The following is a 24,383-nucleotide window of genomic DNA, read 5'->3' on the forward strand; positions in this document are numbered from 1 at the left end:
GAAGGTTCCCACATGTCCCTTTGTCCCCACACACGCCCACACTATCAACATTCCACATCAAAGTCATACACTGTTTACAATCGATGAATCCGTATTGGTACATTATTATCATCCAAAGTCCACAGTTCACTTTAGGGTTCCCTCGGTGTTCTGTGTTCTGCGTTTGACAAATGTATAATGACATATATCCACCATGAATATTACACGGAATAGTTTCACTGCCCTTAAAATCCTCTGTGCTTCACCTATTCATTCCTCATCTTAATCCCTGGCAATCACTAATCTTTTTTGTCTGCTTAGTTTTGCTTTTTCCAGATGTAACATATTTGGAATCATAAGAGCATATAGGCATTTTAGATTGCCTTTTTTCACTTGGTAATATATACCTAAGGTTCGCTCATGTCTGTTCATAGCCTGATAGCTCATTTCTTTTTAGAGCTAAATAATGTTTCATTATATGATACACCACAGTTTATCCATTCACCTATGGAAGGGACTCTTGGTTGCTTTCTAGCTTTGGCAAATACAAATAAAGCTGCTATAAACAACTATGTGGACATAAGTTTTCAGTTCATTTGGGTACATACTAAGGAGCCTGATTGCTGAATCAAATGGTAAAAGTATGTTTAGTTTTGTAAGAAACCACCAAACTTCCTTCCAAAGTTGTAGTACCATTTGCATTTTCACCAGCACGTAATGAGAATTCCTGTTTCTCCACATCCACACAAGTATTTAGTGTTATGAGTGTTTTTCATTTTGGCCATTTTAATAGTAGGCAGTGGTATTTCATTGCGGTTTTAATTTGCAGTTCCTAAAAAGTCATTACCATACCCAAGGTCATCTAGATTTTTCCTATGTTATCTTCTGGGAGTCTCAGAGTTTTACATTTTATTTTTAGGTCTGTGATCACTACTGTGTTAATTTTCATGAAGAATGAAGGATTTTAGTGTAGATTTTTTTTTTTTTAATGTGGCTATCCAGTTGTTCTAGCACCATTTATCTTTTCTCCATTGCATGCAGTTGCTTCTTAGTCAAATATTAGTTAACTGTATTTATGTGGCTCTATTTCTGGGCTCTCTCCTTTTGTTCCATTGATCCATTTGTCTATTCTTTTTCCAATACTACTACACTGTCTTGATTACTGTAGCTTGATAGTAAATCTTGAAGTCAGATAATGGTAGTTCACTAACTTTGTTCTCCTTCAATATGGAGTTAGATATTCTGGGTGTTTTGCCTCTCCATATAAACTTTAGAAGTTTGTTGATACCCACAAAATATCTTGCTGGTATTTTCTTTTTTAAAAAAATTGTATTAAGTTTATTGGGGTGACATTGGTTGCTAAAATTATACAGGTTTCAAGTGTACAATGCTATAATATGTAATCTATATATTTCAGTGTGTGTTCACCACCCAGAATCAAATCTCCTTTCATCACCATATATTTACTCCCTTTGCCCTCTTCTTGCTGGTATTTTGATTGGGATTGTGTTGAATATATAGATCAACTTGCAAACAACTGACTATGGACAATATTGAATCTTCTTATATATGAAAATATCTTCATGGGACATCTTTTCATTTATATAGTTTTCTTTCATATATTTTGTCAGTTTTGTAGTTTTGCTCAAAGGAAGTGTGAGTTTTTAACTAAAGAATTTTACTCACTCAAGATGCCCATTTTGGCCCTGCAACCATCAATAGTAGTAACCTTGTGAAAAGAGGCCAGCACTCTCCTTGGGAAATGCTTGGAGAGTACTTCGAAATGGCTAAGTTTGGTGGAAAATTCTTGCTGTCTGACCTGGGTTTTCACAGCATTATTCTTTTAAGTTGATACTGACTTTTGCTCATAACTTTAAAAATTTTATTATTAAAATTCTTAGCAATTTCAAGGAGAGATAACATAATTTTCAATTTCGCAAACCATGAGAACCAGGGGAATCCTTACCCTTCTTGTTTTAGCCCTACTCTCATTATATTTTACCAAGAGATACAATCAGAATTCACCTTTATTTCTCAAATAAACGGTAACTTTTAGTCAAACTCTTTCAATTATATTTTTAAAGTATATCTGATATTATTATTTTTATAATGTAGCCTTTTATTTACTCCCTGCCCAAGTTTCCAACTATTTGAATTTCCCATTTATGTTTTTGAAGAAAACAGTTAAATATATGTTAAGAATGCTAAAACTCGTTTTGTACATGAGATGATACCATAAAATTTTAAGACAAATTTAGCAGTATAATTTTCTCTAAAAAATCAATAACTATTTCTGAAATACACTCTGTACTTATTTAATAGGCATATTGTTATTATAGATCTACACTCCTTTTTCAAGGTTTTCTCTTTCATGCTTTCAATAGGCATTCTCTGCTTAAAACGTTACCTGCTCTAAGAATCCTCAATGGTGAAATGCTAAACTCTTTTTCAAAAAGCCACACTGAAGAACACTATGAACTAGAATTGGAACGATTCCGGATACTTTGTCAGTCCCAGATTAGAGAATTCAAATTACTAGTTGAAAACTACGTTACTGGAAATGGGTAAGACTGTTTGTTATCTTTCCCTTGCCATAATGAAAAAATATAATGCAATTTGTATTTATGATTAAAATATATTGTGATTAACACAATTGTATTTTCTTTTTATTAGAACAGTGTGTTTTAGGGATATTCTTCCTTTAAAAAAGTCTCATTTTTTTTATTGTTGGAATGCTATTAACATGTATTTTGAACATAATTTCAAAACTAAAATCATAGAGAAAATGAAGTATGAGGATAGCTACAAGACAATATGTAAACATTCATTCAGTCATTCAATTAGTCAGTCATAAATTTATTCAACAATTGTGAACAAGGCACACAATTAGCTAATTATACCCTCAAAGAATTCACAGATTAACATAAGAGAGAATTAGATAAATAAACAGTTACATGGGGCAAGGTAAATTTTTTAATACCTGCAATGTGTATTATATATAAGGTGTGTTACACATATATTTATATGGTAATATAAAGCAGTCAACACATGTACATATTCAGAGGACAGAAGCTGAGATTATAGTCCTAATAAAATATCAGAGAGAACTTTCCATTCCCCATCCCAAATTCTGAATGAACTAGTATGAATGAATTGCAATTGATCCTTCTGTAACTGTATTTTCTAATTTGCATTGCTCCAGAAGATAAAAATGAAAAAGGATTCGTATTTCACTTATGATGACACTCCATTATAACTGGAACAATAATATGTGCTTCCAAATGACTAAGCTTAATTACTAGATTAAATGATTAAATTAAATTTAGATTAAATTTAGGTTTTTCAATTCCATTGGACAATTTATTATCATTGAAATTTTAGCATCAAAAATGGAAAATAGAATATATTTATATGTTTAAGCATAAACAGTGGTAAATTTAACAGCTAGCCATAAACATTTGCTATCCCAATATTGAATTGAACCTCTCTGCATTATTAGCCAACAAAATTAATGAAGTACGAACTATCAAAAGTATATTGGAGGAGTCTGCTAACATCTAATAATACCTTTGTGAACATAAGGACTGTCTAATTATTTCTACATCTTAGGAAATATAATTTTCATTTTGTACGATACAGATAAAAGTTTTATGTTTATTTATATCCTGCATTGTTTCAGGAGAAAAACTTAAGGCAGCTTGGGCTATATATTAAATATAGTCAGAATGTATATATTGAAAGTCAGTAAAATTAACAAAATAATAAAACAGAAATAAAGGAAGGTAAAGAAAATGTAGCCAAGAATAATGTTCATGCAAGTGTGAAGTCCTTTACATTTGCTATTGAGAGCCATAAATCTAGTGAACAGTTTGATTAATTACACAAGCTATAACCTCAATAAGATAAAAATACAACAATTGTTCAAGAGAATCACAACCATTTATGTCAAAGTATTTCAATTTTCTTTGCAATGTTTTTTTTTTCCAGAGAAAAATGGGAATAAAAACTTTCCCATAATATAAGTTCTCTGTTTAAAAGTCCAATACAAATATTTTGCATGGCAAGTGTCAATGTAGAAAGTACTTTTAACTTTATTTCATAAATAACTTCTCCAAATTTAGGCAGCCATGATGTCTCATGTTTATGGTAATAAAAGCATGGATTTTTCTCATTCATTTGTACCAAAAATACCAACAATAAAAATGGTTCTGAAATTTCCAGACATTTTGTCTGGATTGACAAATCTAAATTAACTAAACAAGTATTTTCGAATTTTGTTAGAAATCAGGTCAACTTTTTGTCTAAATAACCTGAAATAGGTTTTTAATGAATGTAGTAATAAAGTTTAGCATTCATGTCAAACCACACAGGGAACATTTCAAAGCTTATACAGGTTTTATTTGATGATATGTTTCTTATTATTAAATATTCTTATTATTTTCTCAGAAATATATTCACCTTGGATGCTGCAGAAAATCTCTGTCATTATTTTAAGAAATTGATGACACTGAGTAATGAATACCGATATGCACATGAACACGGGGATATAAGTTTTGCCAAGACAGATGAATCAAAAGCCCAGCAAAATCATTTGGCTCCTACAGACAGTGATATCATACTGCAGTATGGAGTTCTCCATTCTTGTGCAAATGAACATAAACTGAACTCACCAAATATTTCTGAAAAAAGCATGGACTCTGGTTCTAGTCATTCTCCATTAACCAACTCCTCCTTGTATGAAGATATGGAAGAAATAAATCAGGAAAAAACAGACAAGAAAAGAGAAGACAGTAGGGCAAGAAGTATCCCCACCAAAAGAATCACATTTGAGGAAACAGTAATGACAAGTTCTCTGCTGAGAAATCACCCAAATATTGAACATTGTGAAAAAATGTAAGATTCATATCATTTTTATTTTACAGTTGTGTATGTTTTATTTTTTATAGATAATATTAAGTCAGTGTTACTAAATAATAACCTGGTAAATGATTTAAATCATTATATTTCATATTAATTATCTTAATTATGTTTTTATGATGTGCACAGATTATTAATTATAGTATAGTATAGTATATATAAATTTTGACAGGTTCTGATTAATTGACTAGTATTTATTTAAAACGAGTCAATGTAAAATTATTTTTCTTCCTTCTAATCTCTAAATAATTAAAATGAATTTTAAGGAGAAATAAAACACTGTTATTCTCAAAATAATATTAAAATACTTTCTAAATAATCTTTTAAAATACACCTTTTCAAGTGCTGTTTATCTGCTTATTGATCTAGTAAACATTTAATGAGCATCTATGCAAGTATGAATGCATGTGCTATAACTTTCTTTGATATACAACTTTGTGATTTGGGACAATATTCTTCAAGATTAGTCACATACACCCCCTTCCAACTGTTAAACACTTTTAAAAAGGAAATGGTGGCTTTAATTTTTTTTTTCTTTTTTTTAACAAGCAAAGATTGTTTTTTACTATGGCCTGTCAACTTTTCCTGTTTTTACTTTGGCCTCATTGTAAAGCCAACAATATTTAAAAGGGTCAAATTCAGTTTCTAGAACAAGTGCTGAGCAAGGCAGCATGCAGGATATCACAGTAGATAATCTTGCTTTTCCCAATTTTCATTCTTTCAGTTGTCAATGTAAATGGTAATTTCTTTTCTGGGAGCTATATTAAAATGTTTAATATACTGAAACTTACATATATTTCCTAATGCAATTTTCCTTTTAATTTTACTGAAAAGTTTATTAACATCCTGATTTATATTTTACCAACTTATTTAATTGATTGCTTTTGCTCTATAGGGAGGAAAAATATTTTTTTTCTTCTGCCCTTCAAAATTCTTTGCTGGGACCTCTGTAACAAAAGATAGATTAATGACAGAAACCCTAACAAATTTATTTAATATGAATTTTATGTGATATGGGAGGCTGCATAGAAAAATGAAAACCAAAAGAAAGAGTTAAACCTGAGCATATTTAGGTTTGATGAAGAGTGGAAGGTGTTGGAAATATATGATATGACAAAGGATATTAGCTAAGAATAGTAAACTACGGGAAATTTAGCAAGTCTTCTTCATTCATATTCCTGTTGTCCTTCACCTTTGGATAAGAATACTTTTCCTCTGTGGAAAAGAGAGAGCACCTCTTACGTGGAAGGCTTATGACTCACTTCTCCAAAAGGTGAGAAAATCCTTACTGCACAAGCCTTTTCTCAGATTCCTTCAGATTAAAATATTCAGTATGCCAGGGTACCAAATTTGGGGGTAGTATGTGAGAAGGACCAAAGTTTTACCACCCCAAAATGCCATGTGGGATATTGATTTTAAGCAGATAGTTAGGTAACAAAATACTTGGAAGAAACCGTTGACTCTCCCCCTTTACCTGACTAAAGGAATTCAGGTGAAGAACCTGCTCCAGGAAAGGGGATATCATCACAGATCATTACAGTTTGATATAAACTAATGTGTAATAGAGAGGAACCTAACAAGGCCCATTTATTTAAAGTCTATTCTGTGTCCCTTTGTTAAATATGACCTAGCAACCCTTTATTTACTAAACATTTGCTTTTCATCTCCATGTGAATTGCCTTTGAAGTCCCAAACCATGACTCCCCACCTTCTCTGTAGCCCCAGAATGGCGTATAAACCTCAAGTATCCAATGCCTCTTTGGATCTCGTATCTTGTATCACTGCCGAATACACATCCATAGTAAACTTGCACACTTTCTCCCATTAATCTGTCTCTGTTAAATTTGATTATTAGCTTAGCTAAAAGAATTAGAAGTGGGAGGGAAATTATTTTTTGCACCCCCATACATGTCCTGAATCCCACTAACTCTAAACATGTAATATACAGATGATGTATAATAGGGTTGTACACTTGAAACTTATATAATTTTATTAACCAATGTCACCCCAATAGTAAAATACAAACTTACATGTGTAGATATATACCAATGTATTTGCTGTTTATTAAAATCATTTTTATAATAGCAAAATGGGAAACAATCAAAATGTGCATCTTCAGAGACTGGGTAAAATATGTAATGTAGTCAAATAATTAATGCACCTTTAAAGAGAATGAGGTAGACAGAGTGAGAAATGGCCTCAAGAAATTATGTAAAAAAGAAAGTTCTAGAACCCAAAAGTAGCATGACCCCATTTATGCTAATGATAGCTAGGTAGATAGGTAGACGATAGATAGATAGATAGATAGATAGATAGATAGATAGATAGATAGATAGATAGATAGATGAATAGATATGCAAACTATCACACATATATAGAGAAAAATTTGAGGACCTTCAACTGCTCAACTGTTAAAAGTTAGCTCTGGAAAATGGAAATGTGGAAAGATATTTCACTTTTATCATTTTAAAGCTGAATTTTACAATGTGGAAGCATACCTTTTATAATAAAAATATTAAACAAAACCAATTGAAAATAAAATGCCACTCTCAAATACCTAAAAAATAAAAAAAGAAATTTCACATTTACAATATTTAGACATTCTTAATCCATGGTTAAAAAAATAGCCAAATGATGATAATAAGGAAGGATGGAGAACTGAACATATAGACAAACCGAAGACCTAAAGAATAAAGGGAAAATCAAATGTGTACCCACTTACTGAATGAACTTTGCCATTCAATGATTCAGGAAGAATCTCTGTCAGGTGTGTAGAATTTTCTAAGTGATTTATGTATGTTTCTTATGCTAAGAACATTTTTATTATTATTTTGGCTAAAAAAATTGATGATGATAATGATGATGATGATGATGATGATGATGATGATGATGATGATGATGGTAATAGTAATAATAGGAGTTGTTTTTTCTCAATATGAAGAGCATCCTAAATTAAAGAAGCCCCAAAGTTAGCTTTTACTGCTTTGAATATAGTGAAAACAATCTTTGTGTTAGAATATATTCCTAATCACTGAAGAATATATTCCTAATCAACCTTGTCCCCACCACCCTTTCCCCCACCTTTGGAAAACTTTAATGATATTGGACTGAGGAATTCAAGTATTCAATGACTGGTCAGTTTTAGAAGAAATTCATAATTACAATCAGTGAAACGTGTATGTATCTGTAGAGAAATGTATGATGCTGTCTCAGGTTAAATGTGTTTTCTTTAAAGTGTCTCATTCTTTATCAGTTATGCATTGCAAGTATGTTTTCAGATTCTTTTCTTTGTCACCCAAAGCACCTATTATAGTGTTTTAAAATTTTCTAACTCATTTTTGTTCAGAAGATGAAGGAGTGAATTGATGGTTGAATGACTGAATGTGAATTATACCCATAGCAAAATTTACAAAGTTCGGTTCACCCTGGAGAGAGGAAATGATTTGATGGAATGTGATGTTAAAAAGCAAAATTCAACCAAGTAAATTTGTGGTCTAATTGGCTTTATTATTAAAAGATTCATGAATCAGGTAGCATTCCCATCTAGCAGCTAGAAGGGGTTATACAAAAAATAGAAGGTTTTTATAAGAAAAAGGGTAAGATAAGGGAGCTAGTAACAAAAGAAAGAAAGGATTATTTGGGGTCAGGACATTTTTTCTTCAGGGGAAGAGAACTGAAGTGTTTTGTTGTTATTGTTGTTGTTGTTTGTTTGTTGGTTTGTTTTATCATAAAGACTGCCTCTTTCTCTGGGGGATGGAGAGAGCCCGTATGACAAATTACCTTACTGGTCTGGTGCTTGATCAGAAAATCCAGACTGGTTGGGTAAGATTATGTTTCTGGGAGAGGCTGAAACTGCAGTTAGATCAGGTATGAAATCTAGGTTTAGTATCATCGTGTTTTTTTTTAGCAGGAGTGATACCATTTTGGCCCTGTGTTTTCTCTTTAACAGTGATTATTTTTTTCTGAGTATTAGAAGTACATGTAATTTATCTTAAGCCAGAAGTTTTATCCATTAACTTCAATTTTCTATTCATAGCAAAATAGATTGAAGGCTTCTACAGGCTTTAGGTAAAATGCTACTGCTGCTGCTGATGGTGATAATGATAACAATAGTAATAATAATATTAATGATAATAATAATAATGTAAAATCCGAGAAAATAGTCACATCATTCCTTTCTAATTTTCCATAAATACATAACTATGAGAAAAAATCAGTCATATCTGGCAGAGTTTATCACTTAACTCCACTTTGCTTTAAACTCACTAGTACAAAGAAGGATAAAGTATCATTGGCTGTGGCAATTATAAAATTATGGAAAACTGTTTCAAGGGAGCACTGGAGAAGGATACTAAGCAAGAAAAGCTTCTTCATATGACTTTTAAACTAAACTGGGGAATCAGAAGATTAAGACAGAGATTAAGACAGAATAATTAGCATTTTGACTATACTCTATACCTTGATAATATTTCTGCAATGATCTGTGTGGAAAAGGACAAGACATCCAATTAGGAAGAGTTAAATAATTAAGCACACTGAGAACCCACGTACAATCAAGGTACATTGCTATTCAAGTTTTGCTAATGTTATTGCGCATCCAAGGGGGATGTGGAAAAATCACGGCATGGATTGTTTCAGTGCCAGAAATTGGCAAATACACATGTAAGCTGGCAAAATTTTATTGTGTGATTTAAGTATTTGTCCGCAGACAGGGAGGAAAGTGAAGCTGGTAAAGACCGGATGGATTGGCCCTTCCTCTCCAAATCTCATCTCTCCATTGTGAACAGGATCCCATCCTCTCTTGCCAACTCCACATTGGCTCCTATATATTTATCCCCTCTCTTCTGAATCACCACTGGATCAACATCCTCAGTATCATTCAAAATCTAAATATCTCCTTCCTTAAAAGAAACAAACAAATACCCTTGTACTTAGATCCCTCTCTAAGTGACTGGCCCATTTCTGTCTTTCATACTATCTTTACTTCTATGACTGTAGTTCAACAAAAGATGCAGTCTTATTTTTAAATAATACTTCATGCAGTCCATGTTTACAGGTATAGCTTATGAAGACCTCTTATCTTCAACTGTGTATTTGTAGGTACTAAAAATGTTTTCTTTTCTCCTCTTAGTAGTATGGCAGCTACGATAATCCAAGCACACTGGCGTGGTTACATTGTGCGCAGACAGCTTCATTTCTCTACAAAGCGACATACTGCTGCAACAGGACCCATGGGATCCCGTCCAAATTCCTCCATCAGGAATCAAACTATTTTAAAGAAAGAAAAAAGAGAAAATACTGAGACTATCCAAGAACAAAGGGAAAAGGCTGCTATTCTTATTCAGGTTACTTTTAATCTTTTGGTGAAATAGTATTAGCCACCTTTCACTTGGTTATTCTGTACAGCAGACAACCCCAAATCTTAGTGTTTTACAAATAATGGATTTATTTCTTATTCGTGTGACATGTAAGCTGTAGGTTTGCTGCAGGTCTTCTGTGTCTCTGCTTAGTGTCTAGGCTGAAGCAGTAGTCTATAATTTGGAAATACTATTCTCATGCCTGAGGGCCAAGCTAAACCACACAATCATATTTAAAGCCTCTGCTCACATGTATCAATTGTCACATATGCTAACATTTGATTAGCCAAAGCAAGCTTCATTTGGCCTAATCTATACAATCGTTTTTAGATGCATGTTTTAAAATATACTAAAATAATTGTTAAAATCCTTCAAATACACATTTAACTTAAAAATTAAGAAAGCAAATAGTGAATATGCGTAGACTTGATTCAACCTCACCAAGACCAGATTTCAGAATGAAGTTCAACCTGATCATATTCTTCCTTTATTTCTTTACTCAGCAAATATTTTTTAGAACCAACTATTTGTCAAGCACTGTTCTAGGCTCAGGAAACATAACTATGCATAAAAAATACAAGATTTCAGCCCTCATGGGGTTTACATCCTGGTAGAAGAGGCAGATATGAACTAAATAAATACATAAAATAAGGTCTATAGAAATTCATGCTACTACACCTGAACTGAATCCTATTAACTAAACACCAAATTGGGCCTTCCCTTTATTCACTCATTCAGAAATTATTTTTTGGCACAAAAATTTCACTAGCTTACCTTCTGTTAAGATGCACAGTTAATAAATAACTATGCTAGATAGTGATATAGTACTAAGGGAAAAATATAATGTAAATCAGGAGAAGTGGGATAGGGAGTATCAAGGGAAAGTTTATCACATTAGATAGGATGGATATGGGAGACCAGCGAAGATGACATTGAAGGCAGTGAAAGATGAAGCCATTGGGTATCTGGAGAAAGTTTATTCCAGGCAGAGGAATATCAGATTCAAAGGCACTGATGTAGGAGCATACTGCAGTGTTTAAAGAGCAGCAAGAAGCTAGTGAGACTGGAGAGTGATGAAGGGGAAAACAGTGATACTTATAAATCATACGTCATTATAATGATTTGGGCTTTTAGTCTGAATGACATGGGGAGATATTATAGGAATCTGAGCAGTAGACTCACGTGATCGAGTTTACTTTATGCCGTGATTATACTGTAGGAAGGCAAGAATGGAAGCAACAAAATCAATTAGAAGGCCATTGCAGAACTCCAAACAAGAGATAGTGGCAGCATGGGCAAGAGTGTCAGAGTAGAAGTGATAAGAAAATTACATTCCAGGATCTATGTTAATTTATTTTGAGGGTATGCATATATACTTTGAAGGCAGAGCTTATATTATCAATTCATGAGGAAGTGGTATATGAGAAGTAAGGAGGGCTCTGGGATGTATCCAAGGTGTTGGTATAAGCAACTGGAAGAATAGCTTTAAAATGAAGTTGCTGACTTTGGCTGTTAAAGTGATAGTTTTCAAGAGAATTATCTTTGCTTGGTTCTAATGAGTATATTCAGTATTTCAGTGGACTTGATTTCTCCGGACTGTACTCCTAAGGCAAAGCCTAGTCCAAACTGTTACAAATACATGAATGGTGGTGGGAGCTGGGGGAGGGTAGTGGGTTCAAGGTAACTCTGAGGAAAAGAAAGAAACCTCAGGTTCTATCTCAAAATATGATTCTGCTGCATGAACAATGAATGTGTCATGCAGTCCAAACTCTCTCTTATCATCAGCTGATGAGCAATACATTTTTTTTTAGCATTGACAGTAAATAGATATTCAACTTTTGCTTCATTTTGTTCAATAAAGAGAAATACATTGCTTTATAAGACAAGCTAGTTCAGTGAGGGACATCTCTGTGGAATGTTCTTTTGAACATTTTGAGCTTATTTCTGTAAGAAAAGTAAGCATAACTTAGCTTTTCTTTGCAACTTAGAAAACGAGTCTATTTTGTGGTAATCATCGTACTTAAAGTCATAGAAGTCAGGTCAAATTCCTTTTCTCTTCTCCTGAGTACAATCATCTAGTTTTTAAAACCTTTCATCTTAAAACATGAATACTAGGCTGCCCAACCATCCTGGGGAGCAGAGCATGATATAGAAGAAACTGCCTAGGCTTTCCTTTATTTTTGGTTATGTTTCAGAATTTTTCAAATTTATTTATTACATTTATCAGGGTGACGTTGGTCAGAAACATCCTAGGCTTTTGAGCATGGAGATTTCATGAATGACGTGGTGAAGACTGCTCTCTGCTCACTAAAACTTACCCTCTTCTCTTCTTCCTAGCATGCAGCCAGCTTTCCTCGCACTTTAGCACTTTACTATGGCCCCTTTTCTGAGTTCCAGTCAATAGAACATGACTGAAATATATGTGCATAACTTCCATATTTGGCCCTAAAACTTCCCACTGACATTTCTCCGTATCCTTTTCCCTTTCTGGCTGGCTGAAATACAGACAGCCTGTGAGGCCTCCATGAAAGTTGTCTGTTGGAACTGCAGTCTGCAGAGCCTGGGTACCTGAATCATTTTATGTGAACACCCTCCTCCACCATGATCTTGTCTATCCTCTCAATGTTTGTTAGGTTGTCAAGAAATAAACTATTGTTCCTGAGTTATTCTACATTTTTGGATATTTTTTGTTAGAGCACTTAGCTTACCCTAACTAATATGAAGGATGTCAGATACACTTTGAGAAGTAGATAGTGTTCAATGTAAATGTGGGAGGTAATGGAATTTCAGGTATAGATGACCGTGGAAGAAAAAGAACATAGGATTTCATATTACTGGAATAATAAGAAGCTGTAGTGCAAGTAGACTACCATAAGTACTAGAATATAAGGAAACATAGGAGGAATGTTGTCAGAGATGTACGAAAGATTGTAACACAGAATTAGTGTATGGTATGCTCTAGGATGGGAGTTGATGGTAGTTGGAGAAGAAAAAGATATGAGATGTGTCGAATCCAGATATAGTTGTCTGGCCAGGGAATTGATTTGAACATGTGAAAGATGAATTAATCATAGATGGATTACCGGGAGGAAACTTGAAGCCTTGACAGAAATAAATAAGTTAGAAGAAGAATCTGAACATCACTTGTCACACATGTATATTACCATCATTTCTCATCCACGGAATAGAGATGACTGCAACTTGAATTCCTGATGCACATAATTGAGGGAGATAACTGTAAGTATCATACCAGAAAAATACACACTATGGATTATAATCTAGAGCTTTGCTGAATTTCTATCACTGATGAGTTGAGCTGGATCCACTGTGAGCTTCAGGGAATAAATCTTTGTCACTGAAGGCCTGGATTAAAGAATTCCCTCTCTACCCACTTTTTCCTGGGTCTGTACCTAATGTTGATATCTTCTGTCATCAACTCTTCTATAACCAACACACTTCTCCCTTCTCCTTACTAGATTATTTGAAACAAATCCCAGATATCATTCTCTTTGTAAATAAATCAGTATAACTTCTATAAGATCTATTGTTTTAAGTATAACTGCAGTACATTACCAACCTAAAAACCGACAATTATTTTTCAAAATCACCAAATATTGAATTAATATTCACATTTCTCTACTGGTTCATAAATGTTTGTTGACAGATTTTTCTTCATCAAAATACAAACAGGGTCATCACTTTGCCATGAGTTTATTTGTTACTTAAGTCTTTAAGCATATGATAATCCCTTCTCCCCTCTTCACAATTTATTCATTGAGGAAACCAGGTCTTTTGTCCTGTAAAGGTCTATGTTCTCTGAATTTTGACAAATGCATCTTTATTACATCATTTAATATGTTTCTTATTCTCTTGTTTTCTGTAAACTGACAGTAAGATCTAACATTTGATGTGATTTGGGTTTGTTTTTTTCATTGAGAATACTTCATAGGCATTGGTATATAGCAGTGAGGAGGTACAAAGTGTCTGGTTGCCTCTCTTTTAGGACTATTAGTGACCATTGATAATCACTGCCTAGATCAGTTCTTTTTTAATGATTTGCAAAATGTTCATACTCTATATTTTTTTATTCATTTGTTAACTAATATATGTCTATAAAGAGAAACTTTGTCTAATCAACTACTTAGTTAAACTGAGGTACAGTTTATAAAAGGCAGGTCAAATGCTTGATGCTCTCCCTTTATTTACCAATTTTTAGATCAGTGAGTTTTGCTAGCAGCTTCCTGAGATCACCATAATGTGTTCTGTCATAATGTACACAAACATTTTTAAAATGTATGATATATCTAATTCCATTGCAGTTATAATTTTTATTGGTACTCACATTGTCCTTTGTTTAGCCAATGGTAGTCTATTCAAGTTAGCTTTTAAAACACAATTCAGTAGTCTTTGAAAGTTCCTTTTCTTTTTAATGTGACATCATGTTCCAGGTTCGTTTTGCATACATTCTGCCTCAGGCCAGAATTCAGTCATTGCTGCAAATATCCTTGGTTCCTTTAGTGGAAATAATATTTAAATACTCCAGTCTGGGTTGTAGGAGTGCTTTAGGATTTTTAGGACTGCTTATTGCTACTAGTGAGGTCATTGTTTTTAAATTTTTTCAATATACTGATCTTAAAAACACATACTTTTAAGAAAAAAATATATGGATTCATACGGATATTTTAAAATTAAATTTAGGACTATAGCATTTTTACTTATTTGATTTTATATTTGCATTTCTTCTATAGAAAGTCCTGGTTCCTAATGACATTAACACAAATGCTCTTTTCCTCGCCCACTCCCATGGGGTGTGTGTGTGTGTGTGTGTGTGTGTGTGTGTGTGTGTGTGTGTGTGTGAGTGTGTGTACGCACATACATACTGGAAATAAACAAGGGAAACACAAATGAGAAAAACAGGCTATTTATTCAAGGTGTGTTGTAGCAAAGCAATCAGCTGCCATCACTTGTCATTGGTACAGACTCGAGGGAAGTAAAGGGAGTGGGAAATTGTTATAGTGGGGAAGAAAGAGAGAGAGAGGCCTTAGGCATGCTCTCATTGGAGGTTGTCGGCCTGGGGAAGATGGGGGCAGGCCACTAGAACTGGGGCATCTGATATGATTGGTTTGGGCAGCATATTTAGCTACATCTAAATATGGTTGGTCCCAAGTTAGAAGAAGTAGGGAGAAAAAATAGGAAAGCTGGCAGTCGTTGACCAAGTCTTGACAATTCTTGGCTAATAGTTGCAGAGGTTGTGGTTTGGCTTCCTAGTCTGTTTGCTGCAGAGGTTGTCATATATAGTCTGTCCATTGTCTGTATTTTCCACTTCTCAATATATATATATTGAGAAAAAAATATATATATATAAATATATATATATATATATATTTTTTTCTGATTAACAATATCAACATTATTACTAACATGATTACTGAAAACATATGTAAGGCATTTTTTATAGTTAAATTTCTCTTTGGAGTATATTTCACTAGGGATCAATAGATTTAGGGATGTAGTCAAGTAAGTCTATTTTAAAGTCATTTTAAATGACTTCAACGTGGTTATGCCCACAGCATGAAATATAGTTTTATATTTTTCTCATGAATTTTTTCACATTTATTTGTTTTACAATAATCTTAAGCACGTGCACCGTTCCGAAGTCAAATCCAAACAAGGTATATTCAGTCTAGCTTATATTGCTGTAACTTCTACCTGAATTTCTCCGGCTATAGTTAATTTTTTTTATAATGAATTTTATGACTTATACTTTGACTTTTTAAGTATTAGAAACCACATATACATATATTTAAATACATATTTATATAACTTATATATTTGTTATATATTTATATACAATCTTTCATAGATAAATGTTAACATGAATTTATCTATGAAAACAATTAAATATGAAGAGATAAAAACATCCCATTCTTTCTACCTCGTTTTTTTACACTTAATATATCCTGAAGTTCACTCTCTAGCTGCATATAAAGATACTCATTTTTTAAATATATGGTGACAGAAGAAGATTTGACTCTGGGTAGTGAATTCACAATGCAATATATAGATGATGTATTATAGAATTGTACACTTGAAACCTAAATAATTTTATTAACCAGTATCACCCCAATAAATTTAATTTTTTTAAAAGCTGTGATATTTTTGGAGTTACAGTTAGGAAAGCTTTCCCTACTCCTAAGTTATTGAGGAATCTGAATGTTTTGAAATCTATTATTTTGTGTTTAGTTTCTTTAAAAATGAAATCAGTTAATTGTTATGGGTGACGATACCACTTGTCTAACATGACCATTTATGTATAGTAAAATTTTCCTAAATTTGTGTTAGTTTATTTTATACATAGTCATCTGAAAATTAGCAAAACTGGTTTTCCTTTGTATCTCTTTCTTCTTAGTTTAGAGTGGGTCCTGGAGGAATTATCAGATAATTGATTGGTTGACCTACATGTGCAGTTGAGGGAGTTTTAAAGATTCTTTTCTGCTTACCACAAGGAAAGTCTCCTGAGATTCAGAACTTTAGACACAGGCAGTTGTTTAATTTATCTTGCAGTTCTAAGTGTCACATAAAGTTCAAAACACAGATTACTGAGCCATTAAACTAAAGTCTAAGATGTTTTATCTTCCTAATGGGATAATACAGAGAATATGGTTTGGAGTTTGATCTATAACCTTGTATAACATGCTTTAAATTTTTGTTTAGGCCATTTGGAAGGGCTTTATTTTGCGAAAGAAACTGACAGCAGCTCTAGAAGCTATTAAGAATGACGAATCTGAAGAAGAATATGAAGAAATAGATTTAGAGGATTTTACATTTGATGAAGTAAGTACCAAGAGCATTGGTCTTAAAATGTTTTTAGTATACTATTTTGAAGTTAAACCAGTTTCTAAGGTTTAACTACACCTTCGTGAAAATCTATAATGGTGTTATAGATTTTTAATAGATTTTTTTTCAAATAATACTTTAAAAAGTATGCTTTTAATTTCTTAAAATCTTCATTTACCTACAAGCTCGTACAGTGTGTAAACATGGTCATAGCCTATTTACAAGAGTTCCTGTGTATTCTTCACCCAGATTTACTCATTTTGTTTATCAATTATTCTTCATGAAATATAACTATGACCTTATTTATGCCCTGTTCAACAACCGTCCGTAGCTCTCTGTTGTCCAGAAAAGTGAGAACAACTGCCTTAAACTGTCATTTAAGTGTTCTGTAGTAACGAAGGAAACTATCCAGAAACATCCACCACTTCTCCCTGGTTGCTTCCATATGCTCCAACCAAACCGAGCAACCTCTTACTGTACAGAGCACTTGCCATTACATTCTTAGTTTTGCTCATCTGTTCTATCTTCCCTAGACAGTTCACAACCGTCATATTAAGATACAGAACATACTAACACCCCTGGAAGACTTCCTCATGCCTCCATAGTATTCACACCTCTGTTATCATAGAATAGCTTTGCCTACTTTTGAACTTTCTGTAAGTGGAATTATAGCGTATGTACTTTTTTTTCACATATTATTTCTGTGAGATTTATCTATGTGGTTGAGTGTAGCTGTATGTATGCCACTCTTCTGAATAAACCACTTTTTATCTATTATTTGAATATATCACTTTTTAAAACTGGTATTCTATTTTAAAATAGTATTGGTAGATTATTTGCTGTTGAATTATTTCTACTATTGCCTATTATGACTAAAGATGCTATGAACATTCTTATACATGTCTTTCGATATGTGTATTCACATTTCTTTTGGAAATAGAATTTCTGGGTGATAGTGTTTACCTATGTTTAGTAGATAGTGCCTAATGATACTCCAGAGTAGGTTTGTAGTGGTATCTCATTTTGATTTGCATTTTTCTCATAACTAATAATGTTGAATACCTTTTCATATGCTTACTGGCCATTTAAATGTCTACTTTTGTGACATGATCGAGTGTGCATTTTCAGTTGAGTTACCATCATTTTTCTTACTAATTTGTAGAAGTTCTTTATATATTCTGAATACTACTCCTTTTTCCCTTGCAAATGTCCTCTCTGCATTCTGGGGCTTACTTTTTTATTCTATTTGTAGTTTATTTTGATGAACACAATGTTTCTAATTTTAAATTAAAAACAAAAGGTTTTAAATTTAAACCAAAGTTTTTAATTGTTGTAAAATATAAGAAAAATTTTGCCTACTCTTAGATCATATTCTAGAAACTTTACTATCTTAACTTTAAGAATTTAAGTCTATGATACATCTGGAATTAATTTTTGTGAGTAGTGTGAGGAAAAGGGTCAAGATCCCCCCCATACACATATTTGATTATATCATTGACTCAGAACCATTTGTTGTACAGACTTTTCACAATGGATTGCAATTGAAACTTTGTTTAGACTCAGGTAACTGTGTAAGTGGGTTCTCTTAATTTTTCTCATTATTCTGTTGTTTATCCTTACATCAGTACTTTAATTAGTGTATAATTTATAATAAATTTTGATATCTAGTCTTATAAGAGCTCCAACTTTGTTCTTTCTCTTCAAGGAAGAACTACTACTGCTCTGTTGACCCTTTTTGTTTTTGTACGAATTTTAAAATCATCCTGTCAATTTAAACAATTAGTATTAGGATTTTGTCTGAGATTGCAGTACATCTATAAATCAATTTGGGAAACCAGATCATGAATATTACATTTTTAAATTCATGAACACAGAATATCCTACTATTTATTTAAGTCATTTAAGATTCCTGTCCACAATGCTCTGTAGTTTTCTTCACAGTGATATTGTACATTTTGAGTTGGATTTATTCTTAGGTATTTGATGTTTTCTGACATTATATTTATTTTTGTAAATATATTGAACTTGTAGTTAGCCACTTTGTTGAAATCACTTATTAATTTTAGTAGTTTCTCTCTCAAGTCTTTTGAATATTCTGTATATACAATCACATCACCTGAGGATAATGACAGTTTCATTTTCATTTTTTCCAATTCTTATGGCTTGCATTATTTTTCTTGCCTTATTATCCTGACTACTACCTCCAGTAAAATGAGCCAGGATATTACTGTTAGCAGACATCGTTTTTTAACCCCTGGTCTCAAGGTGAACATTTTCAATATGCCACCACTGAGTAAAATGTTTACTATATGTTCTTCTAGAAACTATATTTGATTAAGGGAATTACGTTCTTTAAAATCTTTTTCCCTTTCCACGAGGTTAATATGGTGATGATGATGATGATGATGATGATGATGATGATGATTCTATATATGATTTGTATTTTATCAAATACTTTTATACATATGGCATTGATTTTTCACATATTAAACCTTGTATTCCTAGAATAAACCAACTTCACTATATTGTATTGTCTTTTTTTATATCTATGAATTTGATTTGCTAATAGTTTACTTAGGATTTTTGCATTTATATTCAAGAAGTGGGCCTGTAAATTTTCTTTCTTGTAAAACTCTCTTCAGATTTGCTATCAAGGTTATGTTGACCTTATACAGTTGGTTGGGAAGTATTTCCTCTATTTCTATTTTCTGGAAGAGTTTGATGTAAGATTGATGTCATCTTTCTATTTGTTTTCTATTTCTCCTATATGTTCTATGTTTCTCTTTTCCTTCTTTTTTATCAATCACATATTTTTGTTTTTCTTTTCATTTCCTTCATTACCTTGTTAGTTTGTGGTTATCTTTTTCTTTGCACTTCATTCCTTCCTGCATTAACAGGCTTTCACCCGGGATAATTTTCCTTTGCCTAAAGGACTTCCTTTAGCATTTATTTCAGTTCAGGTCAGTTTTTGATTGCTTAAAAATTTATTTTGTTTTAACTTTTGTAAAATAGCTTCCATAGGTATAGACTTTTAGGTAGGATTTTTGTGTTTAAAGATGCCATTTCATTAACTTCTGGCTTCCACAATAGATTCTGTTGAAAATTCAGTAATAAAACTTATATTACCTTCTCTGAAGATATTTCCACCCTAGTCCCCAGACTACTTTTAAGGTTCAATTTCTGTTTCTATTTTTTCAGTATGGGTATAATTTTCTTTGTATTTTCTCAGCTTCAAGTAGGGGAACTCATATGTCTTCTTGAATCTGTGGTTGATGTATTTTATCAGTTTGGGAAATTGCTTAGCCAGAGTTATTTCAAATATTTAGCTTTTTTTTTTTTTAATTATCTTCTTTGAAGTAAACTGGCACCAAAAACACATATGCTAGAATTTCTCGCAATTTTACATGTGTTTCTTAGACTCTTTTTTTAAATTGTTCTCTTTACGCTCTTTTTTTTTTTTTTTTAATTTGGATGTTTCCTACCCTGTAATTCACTAACCATCTCTATTGAGTTAAATTAAGTATTTTTAGTCTATCTGTTGAATTCTTCATGTTAGTTATTGTATTCTTCATTTCTGACTGGTCTTTTCTTATGGTTTCCATCTCCAGTTTTATGTTTCCTATCTCTTTGTTGAAGTTTTCCTTGAGTTCCTTGAGCATCTTTATAACCAGCGTTTTGAACTCTACCATCTGGTAGATTTCTCATCACCATTTTGTTTAGTCCTTTTTCCTGTAGCTTGCTCTGATCTTTCTTTGGGACATGTTTCTTTGTCTCCTCATTTTGGCACTTTCCCGTGTTCCTGTATTAGATAGAGCTGCTATGTCCCTTTAGTAGAGTGGTCTCGTGTACTAGCTGTGCTATGGGGCTCAGTGGCACACTCTTCCAGGTCACTTGAGCTGTGCACTCCAGGTGTGTCCCTTTTGTGGGTTGCGTGTGCCCTCATGTTTTAGTTGAACCTTACATGCTGTTTACACATCAGTGGGAGGAACTGACCCTCAGCATTATTGGTTGTGAGGACTAGCCATGACTGTAGTGGAGCAGCTGCTGTGTGGAGCTGACCCTATAGAGCAGGATTTGTTTTAGCAGGACACTGGTGCCTGCCCGTTGGGTGTTTCATTTGTGGAGGTGATTGGATGATTGGATGATTCTCTGGTGTGGCCTGAAGCTGGCCACCAGGGTGTTAGTTCTGGAGCGTCGTGGGAGGGGCAGATGCAGGTCAAGTTCAGCTGCTGCTTGTGCCCTGCACAGAGTCACTAGTATGAGCTACAAAGTGATCTGCAGATGGTCATCACTTGTGCTGGGCTTGAGGTACCTAGGAGAAGCTAAGCTGAGAACTGAGGCTGGCTGCCACTAGTGCCAGGCTTGAGGCTGCTTAGCAAGAGGCATAGGACACACTGCAGCCAGATGCTACTTGTTTGGGGCTTGTGAACCTTTGAGAGATTTTGGGAAAGTCTGCAGCATGAGCCAAGAGACGCCATTTGTATGGAAAAGCCACTGGAAGTGGCTTGGGTGGGCCCACAAGTTGGGTGTAGTGGGGGTCTCCGAGAATCACCAAGGTGGGGTGAATGGTATTAACCAGGTTGATGGAGACTCAGATATGAGGCCCACCTAAGTCTGCATGCTGGGAGGGGGGAAGGCTCAACAAAGAGCAATCTGTCTCCCAGCATTTCTGTCTGGGAGAAAGCTGTCCCTCCAGCCCTCGCTTGAAGCCAGACAATTCAGTTCCTCCCCATACGCCTCTGATGCCTTTTGAGATGCTGCCCCAATGCTGGAGCTCAGAGCGCAAAAGTCTGTCAGTAAGTCTATGCATGGGCCCTTTAATATAAACAACTGGAACTCCAGCTTTTCTCCATCTCCCTCAGCCACAATCGCCACTGGTTTTCAGAGTAGTGGAGACTTCTCTTCCTGGCACTGGAACCCTGGGCCTGGGGAGCCTGGTGTGTGGCTGGGACTGCTTGTTCCTCAGGGGGGACCTCCAAAGCCCAGATGTCCCTCCCTATTTTTAACTACCACATGTGGATGTGGGACCAGTCCATTATGCGTTTTTGTCCCTCCTACCTGTCACTTCCTCTATATATCATTAGTTATAGAACTTCTGTTCAGCTAGACTTCAGGCAATTCTCAATGATGGTTATTCTGTAGATTAGTTATAATGTTGTGGTGGTCGTGGGAGGAGGAGAGTAGAACATTTACCTACTTCGCCATCTTGACCTCCCTGAACATACTAATATGGCACTTTCAAAGCTTTTTTAGTTAATTGCAACATCTGGATCACTTGTGGGTTTCTATCCATTGACAGTTTATCTCTTGTGTTTTGAATCAGTTGATTCTTTTTCTTAGCATTTAATCTTTGATTACATATCAGACGTGACATGTAAAGACCCTGGAACATGTTTGCTTTCTCTAAAGGATTTAATAATATTCTGGAAGGCAGATATTATATAGTCAGAGATCCTTTTGAGGCTTCCAGCTTCATTAGGGCTGATCTATTTCTGGTTTCTTTGAATGCTACCCCAATATGGTGTCTCACCTGAAAGTGGGATATATACCAGGTTACCTTCATTCTGTCTCTGACTTCTAATCCCTTTCTCCAAAGCATAGAGTGAACAAATTTCTTCTTAGCTTTTTAGCACCCCAGCTGTTGCTATTGCTCTTTGACTTTAGGAATCTCTCCTATGCCTGCACTACTTTGAATTGACAAGCACATGAAGGGAAATGTTGTACATGACTGCATTGGCATTGCATTGGTTGTCTACTCCGGGGGATCTTGTTCCTTCTATCCTAGCTCCCTTGGCATCCCTGCACTTCAACCTCTGTCTCTTCATCCCAGTGAAACCGCTACAAGCGGGCCTCAGATTTCTGTTGGGCTTCTCTTTCCTGTTAGCATAATTGGCAATTTCCCTGAAGGAAAATATGGAGGGAAATAAAGGCTTTACATAAGCATGCAACTCTATTCTCTGGGATCTTGACTTTAAATTCTGACTGCTGTGATTGCTCTTGATTGCCTTCTGCTCTTTTTTTATTAATCCATTATTTATAGATGTTCTCAGGAGGATCTTAATTCTAATTAAAACTAAAACAGAATGGAATGTTTATAAATGAATAGTTCAAGTCAGTGATAATCTTAAATGTTCCAAGCATTGTTTTCACCACAGTGAACAAAAGAGATAAGATTCCTGACTTCACAGAACTTACATTTAACTTGAGGTGACAGGGAATAAATATATAAATATACAGAACACTATAAGATATTGAAAATTACTATAAAAACAAGGAACTTTAAGGGATAGAGCATAGAATCTGATTGGAAGATCAGGGAAGGTCTGTATAAGGTATAATATAATATTTTAATAGAGATGTGGAAATAAAATGAAGAAATAGTCACAGGGTAAGTGGCTTCTCTGGGCTAAGTATAAGACAAGAATGGGAGACTTGAAACAGGGACTCCATTAGTATGTTGAAGGAACAGGAAGTTTTCAATAGGTAGATATGATTGGTAGTGGAGAAAACTCAGAGATAAGAAAGAAACAGAAAAATGGCCAAGGATCATTCCACATGTGAGTAAAGCCTAGGATATAATGTCACAAATTTTGGATTTTATTTCAAATGTGATAGAAAATTATTATTGTTTTTTTTATTGTATTAGTTTCAGAATTACAAAACAATATAATGATTAGACATTTACACTCCTCACAAAGTGATAACCTTTCCCAAGTCTACTACCCCTCTGACATCATATGTAGCTGTTACAATATCATTGACTATATTCCCTATGCTGTACTTACATCCGATGACTATATATATATTATATATATATAATATATATATAAAATATATATATTTATAAAATTATAATTTTATAAATATATATATATTTATAATTATATATATATAAAATATATATATTTATAAAATTATAATTGACATTCAATATTATTCTACTTCACCTTCAAGTGTACAGTGCAGTGGTCAGGCTTCTACACAATCTATGAAGTGATCCCCCTGATAAGTCCAGTGCCCATCTGACACCCTACATAGTCTTTACAACATTATTGATTATATTCACCATACTGCATTTCACATCCCTGTGACAATCTTGTGACTACCAATTTGCACTTTCTAGTCTCTTTACCTTCTCCCCATACCCCAACCATCCCTCCCATGATGCAGAGAAAAAAACTTACTGTGTTTTCAGCAAGGGAGTTAATGTTTTTGTTTTAAGTGGATGACTTTGTTTACAATGAAGAGCTTATTCTTTAGAGCTAGGATTTTTTTAAATTAAATTGATTGTGG

General features: G+C 33.8%; 1 protein-coding gene across 1 annotated transcript in view; it reads left to right on the forward strand.

The window, feature by feature from the left end:
* Positions 1-24,383, forward strand: part of LRRIQ1 (leucine rich repeats and IQ motif containing 1) — a gene marked incomplete at its 3' end in the record, with an annotated part of 181,737 nt that overhangs the window by 65,047 nt on the left and 92,307 nt on the right. Inside the window, exons 14-17 of the mRNA XM_081060280.1 lie at positions 2,364-2,543; positions 4,426-4,872; positions 10,028-10,241; positions 16,968-17,087. Coding sequence (XP_080916406.1) covers positions 2,364-2,543; positions 4,426-4,872; positions 10,028-10,241; positions 16,968-17,087 — 961 coding nt within the window. The remainder of the gene's footprint in view (positions 1-2,363; positions 2,544-4,425; positions 4,873-10,027; positions 10,242-16,967; positions 17,088-24,383) is intronic.

Source organism: Rhinolophus hipposideros (assembly GCF_964194185.1).
Source record: "Rhinolophus hipposideros genome assembly, chromosome: 9".
In the NCBI taxonomy this organism is placed as follows: domain Eukaryota; kingdom Metazoa; phylum Chordata; class Mammalia; order Chiroptera; family Rhinolophidae; genus Rhinolophus; species Rhinolophus hipposideros.